The sequence below is a fragment of the Orycteropus afer genome, unplaced genomic scaffold (assembly GCF_000298275.1).
Source record: "Orycteropus afer afer isolate SDZICR_OR568_19922 unplaced genomic scaffold, OryAfe1.0 scaffold00188, whole genome shotgun sequence".
NCBI classification, from domain to species: Eukaryota; Metazoa; Chordata; class Mammalia; order Tubulidentata; family Orycteropodidae; genus Orycteropus; species Orycteropus afer.
Window position 1 is genome coordinate 541,620 of NW_006921775.1, and position 20,040 is coordinate 561,659.

At 37.5% G+C, this 20,040-nt stretch overlaps 1 protein-coding gene across 1 annotated transcript in view; it reads left to right on the plus strand.

The window, feature by feature from the left end:
* The window catches only part of ARMC8 (armadillo repeat containing 8), a 138,572-nt gene that overhangs the window by 60,917 nt on the left and 57,615 nt on the right, over positions 1 to 20,040 (plus strand). The window contains exon 11 of the mRNA XM_007947497.1: positions 2,491 to 2,586. Within this exon, the coding sequence (XP_007945688.1) occupies positions 2,491 to 2,586 (96 nt within the window). The remainder of the gene's footprint in view (positions 1 to 2,490; positions 2,587 to 20,040) is intronic.

The window sequence follows — 20,040 nt, forward strand, 5'->3', positions numbered from 1 at the left end:
GCTTTGGTGGTTGGGGCATAAATTTGAATAACAGTCATATTAACGGGTCTTCCTTGCAGGCGTATGGATATTATCCTATCACTGACAGCATTGTACTTCAGGACAGATCTTGAAACATGCTTTGTGAGGATGAATCAGACCATAAGTCTAGCTTTTTAAGATTTTGAATTGTGTTCTACATATTTATCCCATTCTATACAGGACCTTCTGTGATGCTGAGCACAGTGGTTGGTAGTGATAGCCAGGTACCATCTAGTTCTTCTGGTTTCAGGGTAGTGGATGCTGTAGTTCACGTGGTGTTTTAGTCCTTTGGACTAATTGTTTCCTTGAGTCTTTGATTTTCTTCACTCTTGTTTCCTCCCGGTGGGGAGACCAATAGCTGACAGCTAAGATGCCACTTGCTAGCTCTTAAGACCCCAGTTGCTATTCACCACAGTAAGATGTAGGATGTTGTCTTTGTGAACTATGTAATGCCAATTGACCTTGCTTCCTCCAAGACTGTGGTCCTAAGCCCCCAAGCCCAGTGACTCATTCTCTCAAGTTGTTTGGTTATTGCAAAGAAGTTTCATAACTTTGCCACCTGTTTGCTGCTATATGCATCGATATATTTACAGCACATACAGATATGTATGTAGAACTGTCCTCTGCCAAACCTGTGTATGTTCATGGGTGTAGTCCCATTCACCCACCCTTACCTGTTCAGTTTCATGCCAGCCTTCTTAAGTTTAATGCGTGCATGATGCGTATTTTTCATCCTTTTTATTCTATTTAAAATGAGGTGTTTTTTTTTTTAAATCTGGTAGTTTTATGTGTTCTACTTTTTCATTGGAGTGCTTAAGTAGTTTACATTGAATGAGATGATTGATGTCTTTTGGCTGGCGTCTGTTATTTTTCTGTTTGTTCCAATTTTTATTATAATAGTGTATTTTTTAAAATAAAAACATTTATTTATTGGGCTAAATATATACCCAGCAAAGATTTGCCAATTCAACAGTTTTCCTTGATGCAATCCAGTGACATTGATTATATTCAGCACACTGTTGGCTATTACCACCATTACTGTTACTGCGGTAATGTGCAAACCAACGACCCATACGCACTGCCCTTGAGTCAATTCTGGCTCGTAGTGATGCTATATGAGCAGAGCCTATAAGTTCACTATAAGAGTGGAGGTGCCCCATACGGTTCTCAAAGCTGTAAATCTTTGCAGACACAGACTTCCATATCTTTTTCCCATGGAGCAACCAGTGGGTTCAAACTGCCAACATTTTGGGTAGCGGCTAAGTGCTTCAACCAGTGTGACACTAGGGCTTCTTAATGTACTAATATTATCACATTATTCTTTTCCAAATTATTCTACCACCATTAACAGAAACCATTATTCTGTACTTTTAATCATTGTATTTTATGTCTACTGTTCAATTATTAAGGAGCCCTGATGGCACAGCGGTTAAGCACTCAGCTGCTAACTGAAAGGTCAACAGTCTGAAGCCACCAGTTGCTCTGTAGGAGAAAGATGGAGCAGTCTACTTCCAAAATATTTACAGTCTTGAAAACCCTGTGGAGCGGTTCGACTCTGTCCTATAGGGTTTCTATGAGTTAGAACTGATTCAAAGGCAACAGGTTTGGTTTTTGGATTGCCCTCTAAGTTAAAGTTCTTTAAGTTTTTCCTCTCAATTTACAATTTTCAGTTTTCACAATCTGCTGTCAAATAGCATTATTACCAATTTAGGCATAATGTAAGTACTTTACAACAGTATACTTCCATGTCCTGCTCTACTGTTGTCATGTATTTTACTTCTACATGTCTTCTAAATACCACAATACTTTGTTGCTATTTTTGCTTTAAACATTCAATTATCTTTTAATAGGCTAAAATAATAAGAAAAGTATTTTATATTTACCAGATAAATATTTACCATTTCCATTGTTCTTCGTTCTTTTGTGCAGAGCCAATTTTTTTTCATCTATTAACATTTTCCTTCTGCATTTAATATTTTTTTTGTCATACATGTTGTTGGCAAAGCATTTTCTCAGCTGCACTTTACAGTTTTCTGATGTGTGAGAATATTAGGGAAAACCTCCTAAAGACATTGTTGCAACAGCACTCAAGTTACAAGTTGGGTTCTGGGGTTAGAAAGGCCTGGGAGTACTTTCTTTGTGAGGAGACCATTCCAAAGAACTACTGCAATTAAACATCAATGCCAGTAAACTACCACCTAAGAACAACGAATTTTTAGAGATTGAAGGTTTACAAAGGGTTTTCAGATATCAGTGTCAGATGCTATAGTGTTAACTCTTAGACAGACGGAAACTGTAAGCACTTCAGGTCATGCTGACACAAACACAGCAAGCTTTACTCATTCATGAAAACAGCCCCAAAATAATTGGAATTGTTAATTATTTTATCTTCAAGTCTAATTTATTAGTGCTATTGAAAATTTAATTTGTGGTATGAGTTGGAACTTACCTTTTTTTCCTCTCCCATAGCTTGATCATGACTTAAAACATGCTCATGAACTCCGCCAGGCTGCATTCAAGCTCTATGCCTCTTTAGGAGCAAATGATGAAGACATCCGGAAGAAGGTGAGTCTGGGAGAGGGGCGTCCCCCAGTCCTGACAGCCAGCAGGCAGGGAGTGACGTCAACCTGAAAGTCGTGGTGAAGAGCACTAACAGTGACTGTTTGAATATAATAAAGCAGAGTGACTAAAGGCATAATTGAAGAATGAATGGGACCCGGATTTGGGGGGTTGTTTGTTTGTTTTTAGAAACATAGAGTGGCATGGCCGTGCTGGAATGACAAATAACTGGCGTGCTTTTTGTGTCATTAATATGGATTATGTTGCACATTTTTTTGCATGTGTTCTGATAAAAATCAATTCTAGCACTGTGAAGCTTCAGACTCCTTGAAAGACCTAACACTAGAATTGTAAATGTTATTTATGGAAATACCTTCTTTCCAATGCCATTGAAAAATTCAAATTTTTATTGTATATTGTTCTTTGATATGTGGCTTAGTTATGTTTTGATTTTTTTTGCTACTGTGCAAGTTTGATGTGAATAAAATATTTGTGGAATAATGATTTTATGTTTAGTGAGTGGTCATCTGAATTTTCCAGCTCCTCAAAAATGTTCACTGGTATAGAACTCTTACTCTATAGCCTAACCCAACACTGAATTCATGTTCTTTATGAGAATAGTTGTAGGCAAGGAGTAAACTGTGAGTGGCAGCCTCTGACCTGGCTCCCTGAATCAACCAAATGGCTGGAGCTTACCACTCAAAATAAATTCTACACAAGGCTTTTAGACATCAGGGAGCAAAACAACATGTTCTTCTTGATGAGAAATAACAACAATAGCAAATTAGTCATTATTTACTGAACATCACAGTTTATTAAATCTCTCCATCTGTATTGGTATTTTAAGGAGCACTGTGAGATAATCACAAAATATTGAGCCTTTACTATAATTCAAAGAACTATTTGAGGCCTGTAGAGTATGGAACAACCTTAGAATTGTTGAAATTACAAATTGAAAGGGAACCATTTTTGAAGAAAATTGAAGTAATAGCAGTAAGTGTAGACAAGTTATTAGCTTTGATTTATAATCAGTGCAAAAAACACAACAAACTGAATGTCCTCCATGTACCTAATTTTAGTTTGGTTCACAAGATGTTTTTGACTTGAAATGTTTTCAGTAAATGTCTATAAAAATCATTTTTGACACCTCTAGACTCATTTGTAAACTGTTACTTCAAGGCAAACATACTAATGACGTGATAATCCCTATGTCTAAACATGATTTATGAATATTGATGCTGACATGTTTTATTCCGTTTAGGAACATGGTATAATGCAAGGGAAGTAGCTTTAATGACAACTCATATAAATTAAAAAAACCTTTTTAATTGACATGAACTGTGTAACTTAAATACATGATAGCTGTTTCTGGATGGTTATTAGGGCCAGTTGGAAAGAAAAATTTTAGCCATTTTTTTCAGCTTCCAAAGGTCATGCCATGAATTAAAAGGGAGATAGCTAGATGGACCATAATGAGGGGAAATAGGATGTCCATTTGTACTTCTTTGTACTTTTTTGTTAATAAACTGTTGTTTTGCAATTAATGACTTAATTTGTGATATCATGTTTAGTCATACTTACAACATAATAGTCTGAGTAGTTTATTAAAACCCTTGTATTTATTATGTGTATACTTTTCTGGTAAGGCTAACTCCTGATCATTTCTGTAGAAAGATGACAAATAAAGAATAAGTTATTATTTATAGTTCTGTGTGTGCTGAAGAAAAGATACTGTGTTATGTAATGGGAATTATGTATAGTTTTTAGAAAAATATTTAATTTTTGGGAAATTAAGTGTCTGATTAATTTATAGTTCATAGTAATTACTAAAGAGAAATTGTAAAATGGAAAATATAAAGTAATTTTGTGATAACAGTCACTTGAATACTGTTCTTAGAGGTGGAGAATCCTTATTTTCAGTGTATGAAAATGAAAATTTTGCTTTAAATACATTTATTTCTATTCCATTTTTTTGTTGAAATAATTTCAATAGATTTTATTTACTTTCTCCATGAAATAGTTATTTACCTTTTGCACTTATGTCTTATGAACTTTGATTGTATTCCTTTTTTGTGTAGATTCTTGAAGTCTGTGATTATTGTTTTACTCTTAATGAAATATCTGTGCTTGCCAAAATGGAATTTTAATTAATTGAATTAATGGGTGGAGATTCTCTGAAAGAAATTTCAAAGAATATAGACCTCCTCCTATAACCCCACTCCACCCCCAAAAAGCAACCAAAGGCTTTTTTGTTTGTCTGTTGCCTTTTACATTGAAAATGGGAATATAATTCAGTAAATACTGGTAGCATAGTGCCTAAGGCACTTGACTGCTAACCAGAAGGCTGGTGGTTCAAACCCACGAGCAACTACTCAGAAGGAAGGTTGGGCAATCTACTTCCGTAGTGATACTGCCTCGGAAACCCAAGGAGGGGTCGCTGTGAGTCAGGTCCAACTCGACGGCACATAACAACAACAACAACAATAATATATTCCATTGTTGTATTGTGGCCAGTTAAGGAAAGGAGGCAGAATGGGGAAGAGAAAACAAGAGCAAAGAAGTAGAGACAGGTGGATACAGCAGAAAAGGAGAAAGGCATAAGCCATTTCTTTTCCTCCATCTTGTTGCTTTCAATAAGCAATAAGAGGCTTACTGTGTTTTCATTTCTTGATTCCTGCTCATTGGAAAAGACAAAATTAAGCTGATAATTCTATGTCTATAGGTCAGAAATTTACCACCTTTGCTTTGGAGAAGTGTTGGTATATTCCCATTAAAAGCAACCAATTGTGTAACAGTCCCTGGAACATAGTAAGCACTCAGTAAATATTTGTTGAATAAATATGGTAATGGAAATGCAGAAATCATGCATGGAGTGACTTGAGCTCCTTATTATACCTGGATCTTTCTGCATCCTTCTGTGCAGAGTGAAGTTGATATTCTAATTCCTAGCTTTGCATCTTTTCTCACTCCGTGGCGTACTTGTAAATTTCCTAACTTCTTTGTCAGCTGGAATGCAGGAAGGTAGTGCTGGTGGAATGAGTTCTGCAGGTGATGACAGGGAGAGGGAGAAGAAGCCCAAGGAGAGATTAAGGACCACTGACCTTGGCAACAGTGTGGCCTGGCTGTGTCAAACTGAGTCAATTTAAATTTGCTGTGATACTGACCTTGACTTTGAATGGCTTTTCATTAGAAAAAGTAAAGGCAGAGGTAGGAATTAAGGGCTGGGTGGAAGAAGGGTTCAGAGCACATTTGCAGTAACTGCGCTGACAGTAGTGCCAAGCAGACTTAACTGCAACCCCTGCTGAGGGGAACATCTAGTCTCCCTCATATTAATTACCACAAAATAATCCTAACGAGGAAGCATAACTGCAGTTATTGGGACAGTAAAAATAGAAGTTCATAGAACCAAGAACTAGATCTACAAATGCATCTCTAGTCAAAATCCCAGTTGATGGTTAAGTCATGCCAAGGCAGCAGTGCCAAACAATCCTGTAATTGTGAAGCACATTCTTTTATAACAAAGGATTGTTTTTATGCAGACCTCACTTGATTGGTACCTGTTGATCATCAGTCAGTTAAGTTAGAAATGGAAAAAGGGTTCTCTCTTCTCTCTCTTTTATTCTCTTCAAGGAATTAATAGAATGTGTGAGAAATGGAAAGTGTAAACTGGGGGAAATTAGAAGTATAAATTAAAATTAAAGTTTAATTTAAAGTATAAAATATAGTTCAGGGAAATTTAGAAACTAACCAGGATTTTTCTCCTATTTTTTATAAAAATAAAATGCGTTGCAGGTGTTAAATGAAGTGCTTCTTTGTAGCCTTTGCTCCTGGGGGACAACCAAGTGATGAGCCTTTCAGAAAACTTTCCTCTTGGACTTTGAATACTTGTGTTTTAGTTGGTGATCCCTTTTGAGGAACTAGAATGTGAGCTCCAAGAGGGCAGGGACCTTTTTATGTTCTGTTCATTTCTGTATTCCCATCATCTACAACAATGCCTGGTGCATAGTTGGCACCTAAAAAATATTTGAATGAATGAATGAACGAACAATGGGTGAATGAGCTGTATTGCAAAAGACACGATTAAAGTCCCATTAGTGGAATTTGTTAAGGATCTGTCTGCATTAGAAAGTTTCTTGACTTCACTAGCAAGTCTATGTGAAGAGAGGGGTTTTAAATGAGGGAGTGAACGTCATGATTATATAGTTAAGGAGTTTTGCTATACTCAGAGAAAATGCAGGAAATTCCCGTTTTTCAAAAAGCAGGCAATCCTTAGGGCATATGTCTTCTACTCACTTGGATATAGATGGAATAGAATATGTTTAATGATTATGCCACTTGTTTGCATAATTTTGAAATAAGTTTGACCATTCATTAATTCTTAATTAGAAAGTTATAATTGCTTTTTTTTTTTCCTGTTTTAAATGTATGATTAAAAATTTTTCACAGCTTTCACAAGTGTAAATCTGGACCATTTTCTCCTCCCTTGGGCTGAAAGTGTGATTTGGTTTATAGAAGTTAACCTGGTCTTCAGGAATAAACCTATTCTGTAAAATGATTACATCTCTATAAAATATTACTTTCCTAATTAATAAATGTCCAATTTTTAAGGTCGGTAATTTAATTCTACATGGATTGATTGAACTACCTCCATCATCACTGGATGGGGGGATCAAGCAGGGAGTGGAAGTAAAAAGCTGAGACATAGCCTTAAAACTCAGCTTTTATATACCTCAGGAAGTCAGAGAAAAGTAATGACCAGTAAAAAATGCTGGGGACTCAGCATTCTTTGGAACCAACTGAAATGGATACTTTGTTATTTATGGAGCTGTCCTTGGATTCACTTTGGGAATTTATAATCTAATATTTTCTTGTCATTTTAATGCTTTTTATTTTATATTTCCAAGAATTAAATAACTTGAGTTGTTCTGTGGGAAGAAAATCAATCAAGTGGTTTTACATGCCATATATGAGGAGGGTAGTTAAAGGTGGGATTTTTTTTTTTTTTAAACTGAACTTTTTTTCTTTTGAAAAGTATGTTGTTGTTGTTGTTATGTGCCGTCGAGTTGGATCCGACTCATATCAACCCCTCCTTGGGTTTCTGAGGCGGTATCGTTATGGAAGTAGATTGCCCAACCTTCCTTCTGAGGAGTGGCTGGTGGGTTTGAACTGCCAGCCTTCTGGTTAGCAGTCAAATACCTGAGGCACTGTGCTGCCAGCTAGGTAGAAGAAAATTAGAAAGCAAAAGAAAAAGAAAACAAAGAATAATGAGAATTTGTTTTCTACCCTCTCTTTCCTAGCAAAGGAAGTTAAAACTGCATTGTTATTGTGAAAGGGAGATAAAATGTTTTTAAAATATTTAGCATGGTGCCTGTCACATAGTAGGTACTCAGTAAATGGAAGCATTTATTAGAGTATATTAAATGACTTCATTTGTAAGATTAAAAATAAATATATATTTATAGATATAAATAAAAAAGAACATTGTTCAGGTATAAATAAGAACAGTTTGCAAAGGAGAACATGATTTTCTGCTATAAATTTTCAAAACTGGCAGTTCTCACATCAAGTAGAAGAATGCTTATATTGGAGAAATATAAGCTTTTTCTGTAGTTTACATCTTATTAATGACAAGAGGTCTTTTTACTCCTTACAGTTGTTTTAAAATATATAAAATACTGATTTTAAAGACTTTTTGTTGTCTTGGCATGTCCTCCCAAACACCAAATAAAATTTTATTTGGTTTTGTTGGAGTTAAATAGAAAATACAGTATAAGTCAATAATTTGTTAAAATAGTGATTATGTCTTGAGACAGTTGTAAATTGTCTTGAGAAAAGTAAAAGGGCCAAATTCATTTGCCTCTGGTTATCTAGATTACTATCTGTGGATGCCTGTGATTTCTCCAAAGGGTCATCATTCATATGAAACCATATCCCAAATATATATATTCAAACTTTGAAGAAATGCCAATTTTTTTCTGTATTTTTAAAATGAAAGATTTTGAAGTATATTTGTAAATGTAGGTCATTGTTTCTTAATGCTTTTCTGCTATCTTAACAATTTGCCAAGCATTTCACTTTGAATGCTTTTCTCTTTTGTTATAACTTGACTTTATTACTAGTTGGATTTCTGAGTAACAATATGACTGTACCAGGAGTTTCTATTTTAAATGTTTTGCAAATTTCAGTTATTCTAAATTGTGACTTAAAAGGTGCAGCTTCAAAAATCTGTGTTTGTCTCTGCCATGCAATCAGGCAGATGCAAGAAATCTTTCTAAACTGCTTGTTAAAACACATACTTTGAATAGTTTGAAGGTTTTCCACGAAACCACAGAAGTAACACCATTCAGGATTTTGCTCTGCTACTGAATAGGAACAGATTCCTTCAGAATTCATTGCTTTGCTCTGTAGTTTATTGTTAGTTATCACCTTAAAGCTAACCTACCAACGAATTTTAAATGAACCCTGCATCATTTGTTCACTATGGTAAGTATTTTTTCAAGTGTTAAACATGACAGTGCCAGGTTTTGCCATTTGTTCACAGTGTTGAGACCCTTGGCCTTTGGCATATTGAAGGCAGCAAACCTGGGAGTGATAATACTAAATATGTAATAGAGATATTTATAAAATAAAGTGACAAATTATTTTTCAGAATTTTATTAAATGGAGACATAAAGTTGAATGTTACACTGTTACTTGTATTATTATTGGGTAAACCATTAAATTACAATTTCAGTTTTTTTAAATAAGTACAGCTTGGTTATTTTAGTAGTTTGTTTAAAAGCTAGCTAAGATAAGAATCACAGGTGTTTTATAAACCAAGAAATGGGCTTTGGTGTGATCATCATTAGATCTCTAAAGCTTAAATTAATGACATGGAATTTTGAAGAACGTTTTATTTGGAAGTGAATGAAATTTTTGGAATGATTGGATATTTGTGGAGTAGTAGACCTTGAGAAAATTGAGTTTATGACGAAGAATCAGAACTGCTGCTACTTTCTTTCTTATGATTAAAGTACTTTTACAGGGGACAGCATACTGCAGCCTGTGGGCACCTGTTATTGATGTAATAATTTTGTAGCTGGTGAGCTAACTATAGTTCTCACATTTTTTAGTGACTAAAGGAAAAATCCAAAGAAGAATAATGTTCCCTGACATGTGAAAAGTATATGAAATTCAAATTTGTGTCCATAAAGTTTTATTGGAACACAGCCATATTAATTCCTTTATTTATTGTCTATGATTGTTTTGCAAGACAGAGTTGAATAGTTGGGACATATAGCTTAAATCATATAGCTTAAATGATATAGCTTAAAAAAGCTAAAATATTAACTCTCTGGCCCTTTACAGAAAATATGTGCCCACTAGTGCTAACACTGCATAGTTAAATAGAACGTATTATAAACCAGTGTGATGGAAAACTACATTTACTATTTGTTCTATATCCGGGACCCTACTAAAGCTGATTTTGGTTTCTTTGTCTGAATGTTTTTGGCATGTAACAGACCCCACACAAATTGGATGACAACTGTGGCTTTTGGTTACGGTACAGAATGTTATTAGACTCTGTGTATTGGTTTATCTGAGTTGCCTGAAACAGATTTTTCACCATGCTAAAGAGATAAAACAAAGATCCAGTTAATTTATGAAGCAAATATCTGTTAAGCCTTTGCTAAATACAAAGCACTGTTAGGTGGTATGCAAAAAATCATATAATTTAAATACTTATATCAAAAGATAATCTTTGGGAAACAGAATTTAACATAAGCATAACTACTACCATTTACTAAGCATTTACTATGTGCTAGTTACTGTGCTAAGCATTAGCACATTATCTCCTTTCAGCCTCTTACAACCCTGTGAGATGGGTGTTGCTGATCAGGAAACAAGGCCATTCAGCTCTAATAAGTGGTAGAGCCTAGATTATATCCCATTCTCTCTTAACTGCAAAGCCTCAATCATTGCATTACTTTTAACTCATGTAGAACTATATCCATTAGTAGAGCCAGATTATGATATAGAATAGCAAGAAATTTCACAGAAAAAAAAAAAAACTTTTTTCACTTGAAATGGGTGAAAAAAATGAATTTAGAGAACTTAGTATTAATTTAATATTTTACACTAGTTGGTTGTAAAGCATCAGATTGAGAAAACTTTTTTTCTCTCTTTCATGGTTTTTGGTACTGAATGGATAATGAGATGTTTTAATTGTGTTTATTTGTCCATTCATTCATCTAACATTTATGATATACTTCCTGTGTGCCCAAGAATAAAGCAGAAGACTGATCTATTGTGTGGATGCTTAAAATTTAAAGTAATTAGGGAGATGAGACATTAAACTACTGTGTGATAATTCCAGGGCCACATATTGTATAAAAAGTCTTGTCTACATTAAAAATCAGTTTTGTCTTGATTGATAAAGCAGATATGGTTAAGATATGACTATAATTGAAACAGTCTATTATGAATGAATTTGGACATGCGTCCTTCTTGTAAAGAAGCTTATTTGAAAGCATTCTCCCCTTCCGTAACACTACAACCAGTTGTTTCAGAAGTTTTGACCCATAGATTGAGGGACTTCCATGTTTTTGTTCCTTTTGCATATCAAATGAAAGCATTTTTCTAAGGGCACTTCTGCATATGATCACAGTGTCAATTATTATTCTAGAGATTAAGCGTCCAGAGCTAATGATGTCATAGAAGATCTATTTCAGCATCGACTTTGTAGATAGCTTGCTTATGGAATAGAACTTGAGGCAATATTTTTAAATTGTTGAGATTTTATAAAATTCTTGCTCTCTTGTAATATTTGTCACTAGAATGTAAATCACGTAAGAGCAATACCTGGCATATAGTAAATGTTCCATTTTTATGTATTGTGTAAATTGTATATGTCTAGATTTTAGATTCAGCCAGCCAGTGGACAGAGTAAGTGCCTGGCTATGACTTAAGTACATGTCTATTTACATAGAGGGATAGAGGCTGAGCTGGGCTATTGTGGTGCTCCATCCTGGGCAGTGCATCATTCATATTCTTAAATGGAAAACAGTAGGAGATGAGGGAATGTTTCTAGTTCTGTTGTTTCAAAAGTAATTTATAATGGTTTTATTTATATGTTCAAATCATATTAAAAGCATAATTCAGTGGCTGTTTAGATTCTATTCTGCCACTAAGTTAATGATTGAACTTTAAAAATTATACTCTCTTTAACTTTTTATTGTGATTTGAGTGAAACTTTACAGAACAAGTTAGTTTTCCGTTCAACAATTCATACACATTTGTTTCATGACGTTGATTGCAATCCCCACAATGTAACAGCACTCTTCCCACTTCCTCCCTGTGTTTATCATTTCCATTTGTCCTTCTTTCCTAACCCTCCTACCTTCTGAGCTTTATCCCTCAGCAGATGCCCTTTTGATCTCGTAGGGTTGATTGTTTTAAAGAGTGCATACCTCTCTGGTGTTACTGTTTACCTTATAGGTCTGTCTGTTGTTTGGCTAAAAGTTGAGCCACAGAGGTGGTTTGGTTGGTCTTGAAGGGCCATAGTCTCAGAGGTCATCAGTCTCTATCAGACCAGTAAGCCTGGTCTTTTTTATGACTTTGAGTTTGTTCCACATTTTTCTCCCATACTATCCAGTACCTCCTATTGTGATCCCTTTCAGAGCAGTGGTAGCCAGGCACAATCTAGTTCTTCTGGTCTCAGGGTCATAGAAGCTGGAGTTCATGTGGTCCCTTAGTCCTTTGGACTAATTGTTTCCATGCAAAAATTAAACTCCTATATGTAGAGAAATTTTTTTTGATAGAGGAACTATTAATCTATTTTTAGACAAGTATTTGTCACAGTATATTTATACTTTTGTTATAAACACAAGAAAGAATTTCTCCCACTATTTTCCAAAGTATAGATATATTTAGAACTTCATATATTTTGTTGTTGTTGTTTCTTCTAAACATTTAGTATAAACAAAAATTTTTAGCCATATAGGAAATAAAAAGGTGCTATGGTAAAAATTACAAAATACCACTTACGGTATCAAAAATCTGCCACAGGCTTAGATGCAAGAATGAAATACAGAAGTTTAAGAGTCGGCCCACCATAAGAACCCTTTTCTTATCTTCCATCCCAAAAGTGAAGTGATACTGCTCCCAGCCAATAGTCAGGTCTGGAGGGGAGCTTAGATGTAGAGGTAGTTCAGTGTTTTCAATAGAAAATGACCAAAAGGAAGCCCTACAGGTCAACTGTTAGGAGATATATAGATATAGATATATTGATATATAGATATAGATATTCCTTTCAGTTTTCTAAGAGAGACATTGTTTCCTCCCAATGCCTTTATCCCAAACATTGTTTTGTTGATCTAAGATTGTAGAGTTAGAGAAATTTGGTATAAATGTTGGGGGGAAACAATGAAAGAGTGAAGGGAGGAAAGCAATACTTCATAAAATGTTTACTGATCAGTAATCTGTTCTGGAAGGAGCTGTGTTGGCACAGTGGTTAAGCGCTTGGCTGCTAACCAAAAGGTCAGTGGTTCCAACCTATCAGCTACTCTGCTCAGTTGAAAAAATCTGGCTATCTGCTCCCATTAAGATTTCAGCCTAGGAAATCCTTGGGGGCAGTCCTGCCTTGTCCTATAGGGTCACTATGAGTCGGAATCAACTCAGCAACACATAGCAGCAATCTATTCTAAGAGAAGATACGACTTTAGGAAAATGAGCCTTTCATTTAAAAACAAAAACACTACCCTGTACTTAGAAAATATCTGCTAGAGAGAAATGTCAGAAAATCTTACGCCAGGAGCAGTGGCAGAGATATTACCTTGAATAGGCTGTAGTTGAGAGAACCTGTAATTCCCATCCAGAATACATGGGCTGTGGCTGAGAACAGTGGAATTTTTGTTCCATTTGGTTAATGTCTGCTGAAGTTTAGATCCAGATGCTAGAATGGAGATCAGGCTGTAAGGGAATTGAATTGAAAATTCAGTGGAACTCACTTTTATGCTTTCAGCTCAGTTTTTGCTTGGCTGATCCTCTCTCACCTTTGGCATTTGTGGCTCCCAACCAATGATAAATTGGTTCATTTGTCATTTTCTCTCTTGGAGGCCCTGTGAGTTGTTTCTCTCTCCCCAACTGCATCAGTTTAATTTATTAATGATGACTTCTCTTGCCTAGTACAGCATACTAATTTTTTTGGCCTAAGTAGTCTGTGCTTCCCACAACTGATAGCTTTTTAAAGTTCTCCTTCTGCAGTTTTTAAAGTCAGATCTCAGTATAGCTATTAAGGCCAAGCACCTATCATTCTTACAGAATGGTGTGTAGAAAGGACCCACACTGGAAGTAAGAAAATGTGAGGGAGCCCCAGCTCTGCTCCAATTTGCCTAGAGAACTTGAATCAGTAACAATCTCTCTGAACTTCAAAGACCTCATTGATTAACTGAAGAAGTTAAATGAGACAGTTACTAAGACACCTTCCTCTTTTGATTTTTCCATTATTACCCCAAAATTAACAGTGTGTTAGGTCTTCCAGATAGTTTGCTTCCTTTAAGTCTATGCAGAAAACTGCAGCAAGAGAATTGGATTCCCAGCGGAACCTGTTCAGAAGCAAGCCCTGCAGCTGCCCTCATTTGATACATGGAAGGCCAGTGGTTTTTGTTTTAATTTTTATTGTGATTTGGGTGAAAGTTTACAGAGCAAATTCATTTTCCATACAGCAGTTCATACATATTTTGTTTCATGACATTGACTGCAATTCCCCACAGTGTAACAGCTCTCTTCCCACTTCCTCCCTATGGTTACCTCTTCCCTGTGTCCTTCTTGCCTATGCATTCCTACCCCCTCAGGTATCTCCCTGTGCAAATACTACCCTTCAGATCTCCCATGATTGATTATTCCGTAGAGTGTATCTACCTGATATAAATGTTCATCCTATATGTCTCTCTGTTGTTTGGCTAGAAGCCAAGGGAATGAGTTCAGTTCTAGACCTGAAGAGTAACTAGGGGCCATAGTCTCAGGAGTCTCACCAGGCTCTCTCATATAGTGAACCTGTCTTTTGTATGATTTTGAGTTTTGTTCTTCCTTGTTCTCCCACTCTATCCAGGATATCCTGCACTGATTCCTTTCCAAGTAGTTGATGGTGGTAACCGGGCACCATCCAGTTCTGGTTTACGGTCATATAGGCTGAGGTTCGCATGGTCCGCTAGTCCCTTGGACTGTTTCCATGCAACTTTGGTTTTCTTCCTTCTTCTTTGCTCTGGACAAGGAGAAACCCATCATTGCATCTAGATGGCTGCTTGTAAGCTTTTAAGACCCTAGTCACTACTCACCAAAGTAGGCTGTAGAACAGTGTTTTTCAGTAGTATGTTGTCATGTGCTATTTTTGTTTTGTGTTTTGGTGGTGGTTTAATAAAGGAGAAATTGTATAAGAATGTATTCATTATCAACGTTAGGCAATGATGCATTTCCGTCATGTCCTTTAGCTAAGTATTCTGTGGCCAAATCATTATGGTCCCTTCTAAAACTTAGGAAGAGTTTTGTTTTCCATTTTTAAGAGTAGCTTTCTCCTCCATCCCTGCTGATTCTACTCATTCCACCCAGATAACCTGGTTGTATGCTTATCTTACTCTAGTGTCTATTTTCTTGCTTCATACCCTCTCTTTTTCCTCCCCAACCCCTACCCTGTTACCAAGATCAGACTGCTAGCATCAGACTTTGTGTTCATAGTGCTCATGTCCTTAGAAAAAGATAAGTTAGATGAGAGTCTGGGCCACAAATAAATGACTTCTGGTAGAAGAGACTCAGGTGTGTGCCATGGAGCTCATCTACATTAACACTTTAGAGACTAAAGTGTTGCCAGCCACACCAACCTTCAGTCTCTGTTGTAGACCATTATTCTTTGTCAGACCTGCTTTCTTCCTGACCTTCCTGTGCTGTACCCATTGTAGCTGCTTAGTTCCTGATACTTTAACTGGACTTTCTGGATTTGCTACCTTATGTGCTTAGATCTTAGGTGGCTGCTTTTTCTGATTTACAAAGTTGGATTCCAGATCATTACCCCTTTTGACCAGTTTTGTCTTGTTATCACCCATCTCTGTTAGAACTCTCTTACCCCTTTTGACCAGTTCTGTCTTGTTATCACCCATCTCTGTTAGAACTCTTTCCGGGAAACTTTCACAAAAGCCTATTCAGAAATTGTATTGGTCTGGCCATTCATTGTATCCATTGGCATAAATGATTAATGCTAAGTGAATGCCACCTATTCCCTCGACCCCAAGCCCACCTGCCATGAATTGTTTGAGAAATTTGGTGACACCACTAAGAATTTGCTTAGTTTCAGGTTCCACATCCTCTACTTCACATACACATGACCTTCTCATAAGCCCAAGCTGAAGCTTCTAATATCTGGAGAATGCTTCCTTCTGGGTCATGTAGAGAGAATAGTTCGGTCTGATTTTTTTGAAGACCATATTTGTGACTCTTTCTCTTGTTCATTGTTTCTGTGGAAAAGATGGTTCACGACCTGACCACACTAAATTATAGACCCAGATGGGCTCATGGAAAAGTTGGGTATTGCCTTATAACCCAAGGCCATCTTCATCTTGTTACCATTCCCATGTGTACCATGAAACTCTGCCTTAGGACTGTCTGGGTTCTGCATTTCCCTGTGACCCTCTTGGTTGACTTGCCCTCTCCCCATAGGCCATGAGGATCACCAGTTCCAGTGACAGGGGTTTCATATCTATTCCAACAGAACCATATCTACCCATGCAAAAGTTGCAATCTCAGAGACAAAAAGCTTAGTAAAAGCATATAGTCATGAAGACTAGAGATGCCAGCAGGGAGGTGCATAACACTTGATCCATTGACCTAAAACTTAGTCATTTTGAGAAGCAGCATTTTAAAAAAAGAAAGGTGGCTTAACTCTGTAGTTAAATTTGCAGCCCAGGTTCCTAGAGGAATAGAGACATGGCTTCTACTCTGAGAGTTCCATCTTCAAGTGCTGTAGCTATGTGCTGCCATAGAGTCAAATGCTCACCATTGTATCTTCACATTTTAAAAATTATACTTACCACTCAGCCCTCATATATTTGCTGAATAAATTAATGCAGCCTTGCAAGTAGGAGTTGTGTCCTATTTGCTCTTCCTTGCCTTCTCCTTGATTTTGATCTAATTTGATCTGAACTATTTCCAGTCTCTTAACTTAGTGTCCCATGTTGCTTCTGAATAACTTGATAATTTTGCCCAGACAGACTAATAGAGTTTTGTTCACCTGCTGATTGCAAAGGATTGGCAGTAAAATAACCACTGTTGTAGTCCCTCATTTTACTGAAGGCCCTTCGACTGTAAAGTGAATTGCTCAGGGTTATGCAGCACATTCCGTGGCATTCCATTCCAATTCTTTATCCACTTGGCTAGCTACCCACTCTCTTTATTTCTCATCACTACCCTCGCCCCTCTCTCCATGTTCTCTCATTATCAGTCCTACTAGCTTTGGAAGGGCCACAGTCTGGACTTTATCCCATATTAAGTTTGCAAATTTTCTGCCCCATCTTTAGTGTAGAATTTGGGTTTTTCATCATGCTAAGCAATTTCAAGGCTATGTGACCTGTTGCTTTAGTGAGATACATTTAATTAAAAGCCTGCATGATTGGTACACTTATGCTGTCCCTTAGTAAATTTGTATCTTTGGTTGAGTATGGCCAGGAGACATTATCCAGAAGCATTTTTCAAGTCTTGTTCACACCCAGGTGTCCCAGGCACCTGGAGCCAGTGCTGATAGTATTTCTCAGATCTCAGAGAATAATCATGTGTCCACTCCTGTTCACCTTATTCTCTAAGGAAATAACTATACTCAGTAAAGACAACTGTTTCTCCCAAGTTATACTCTTCATTCCTAAGTAAAAGTAATTTCCCAAACCCTCAGGAGTTTTCAGGCATCAGTATGTAGCCCAGTGCCTGAGACATTTGCCCCAGGTTTTAATTTCCTTCTCATTTTGAAGGTCCTAATTTGGCTTTGTCTGTTTCAAGAAGAGTGGCTAATGCTTGATTGAAGTAACCTGTAGCCAACCAGTCTTCAATGGTTGCTGTACCACAGATTAGAGAACTTGGAAAACACATTACTATTACCCCCAAGGAAACAGTAATAAACTCCTAACTAATTTAATGGAGTGAGGATGGTGATGGAGTGATTATATGGTGTAGTGCAAAGGCACTTGATTGGATGTTCAGGGAGGAAGAGTTGGAGTCAGAATTAATACATTTAGTGCTTATGGACATAATGAGTTAGAAGTTCTACTGAACATCCAGTTTGTGTTTACTAAACCAAAAACCAAAGCCACTGCCATCAAATCAATTCCAACTCATGGTGACCCTATAGGACAGGGTAGAACTACCCTTAGGGTTTCCAAGGCTGTAAATCTCTATGAAAGCAGATTGCTTCATCTTTCTCCTGTGGAGTCACTGGTGGGCTCAAACCACCAACCTTTCAACCTTTTGGTTAGCAGCCAAGTGCCTTAACCACTGCATCACCAGAGCTCCTTTGTGTTTAGTAAACTCACTGCCATCAAGTCAGATCCGAGTCATAGTGACCCTCCTTGGGTCTCCAAGGTGGTATCACTACGGAAGTAGTGATTGCCCAGTCTTCTTTCCAAAGGAGTGGCTGGTGGTTTTGAACTGCCAGCTTTCTGGTTATCAGTCACGTGCCTTAGGCACTACACCACCAGAGCCCCTTTGTGTTTAGTAGGCAGTTGGAAATACGGAGCTAGGAATTGGGAAAGAGCCCTGGGATGGCATTATAGACTGAGGAATTATCTATACTGAGCTGATTTTAGGAGCTCTGGTGGTATAGGTAAGGCATTTGGCTGCTAACCAGAAGGTTGGTGGTTCAAACCCATTAGCTGCTCCGCAGGAGGAAGATGAGGCAATCTACTTCTGCAAAGATTTGTTGTTGTTGTTAAAGCCAACGGGAGGTTGCTATGAGTCGGAATTGACTTGATGGCAGTGGGTTTGGTTTTGGTTTGAGCTGTTTTGAAGCCATGACATTGTCAAATTGTAGATAATTCATGGGCAGAACCTTGGGACTCATATCCATTTAAGGAACAAAGAGGAAAGAAGATTGCAGCTTGAAGAGGTTAAGCTTTGGGTACTTTTGTCATTTAAATTGGAGTGGGAGGTGGGGCAAGCTGAGGGAAAGGATCCAGTGGGTGGTGCTAAGTGAGGATGCCAGAAAGAGGTATGGGAGGTAGCTGTTGGATCCAGGTGAAAGGGATTGAGCTTGAAGTACACAACTTCATTGTAACAGGAGTGAAGAAAAAGAAGAGAAGTGAAAGTCTGGAGGCATATAATAAGAAGAGGGAAGTTGCGGCAACTTGTGTCCCAGGAACGAAGCAATGTCCCGACAAAGATGAGGTGGGCACAGAGGGGCTGAGGGTGTGAGGGAGGTAGGAAGAATTTGAAGTAGACACCATGGGGAATTTGGAAATCTCCTGGAGGTGAGTACAAGGCTGGTCAAGCAGCAGTGGGAGTCCCGCTGAGGTGGGATAGCATGCATTGAGAGACCAGTCAGCCAGATTTGATGATTTTTCTACTCAGCCTCAGCAGTTTGGGATCTGCAGCAGAAACAGTGAGTGGCAGGAGGACACGGAGAAAAGGAAATTTGTCTACTAAGTGGAGTGTTGGGCAGGGCGTCAAGGTTAGGGGAGAAGGTGGAGAGGGTCAAAAAGCAGAGGTAGACAGAAGGAGGAGGAGTCTAGGAGTGAGAGCACAGTGAGGACAGAATGGGTGTGTATAAAGGGAAGGGTGAGATTGGATTTTGTCTGAGGTTGGGAGTAGATCAATATGTAAGTCTTCTCTGGCCAGTTTGGAAACTACAAAGCACTAGATAAAAAATGATCATTTCTAATATACAGCTAAAGTGTGGTTCCTTGTTTTTAATAGTCGATACTCTTTCCCTGGTCACTGCTAATTTGAACTATATATTTTTCTCTTTTAGCAAAAGAGAAACGTTCTTTGGCTTGAACATCCTGAGATTCCCCACCCCCTCCTGTTCTGAGGTCAGCCTTTTGAATCCTCCCACTTTAGTCTAAGTAACCCTCAACCTTGGCTGCCCCTGGACTGACCTGGGGAACGCTTAAAAAAATTCAAGTGCCTGGTCCCACACCAAATATAATTAGTCTGGGTGAGGTGGTTTTTTGTTTTGTTTTGTTTTGTTTCATGCTCCCCAGGTGATTCTTGTCTGAAGCTTGGTGTTTTCCCAAGTGAGAGTAATGATTCTTGTTAATAACTTGCCCATAATGTGAACCACTCCTCGGAAGGAAGGTTGGGCAATCCTGCTATCCGTAGTGATACTGCCTCGGAAACCCAAGGAGGGGTCGCTATGAGTCGGGGCTGACTCGACGGCACATAACAACAACAACAACAACAAATGTGAACCATTAGCACAGGACTACTTCTCTCACCGGGAGCTCTGGT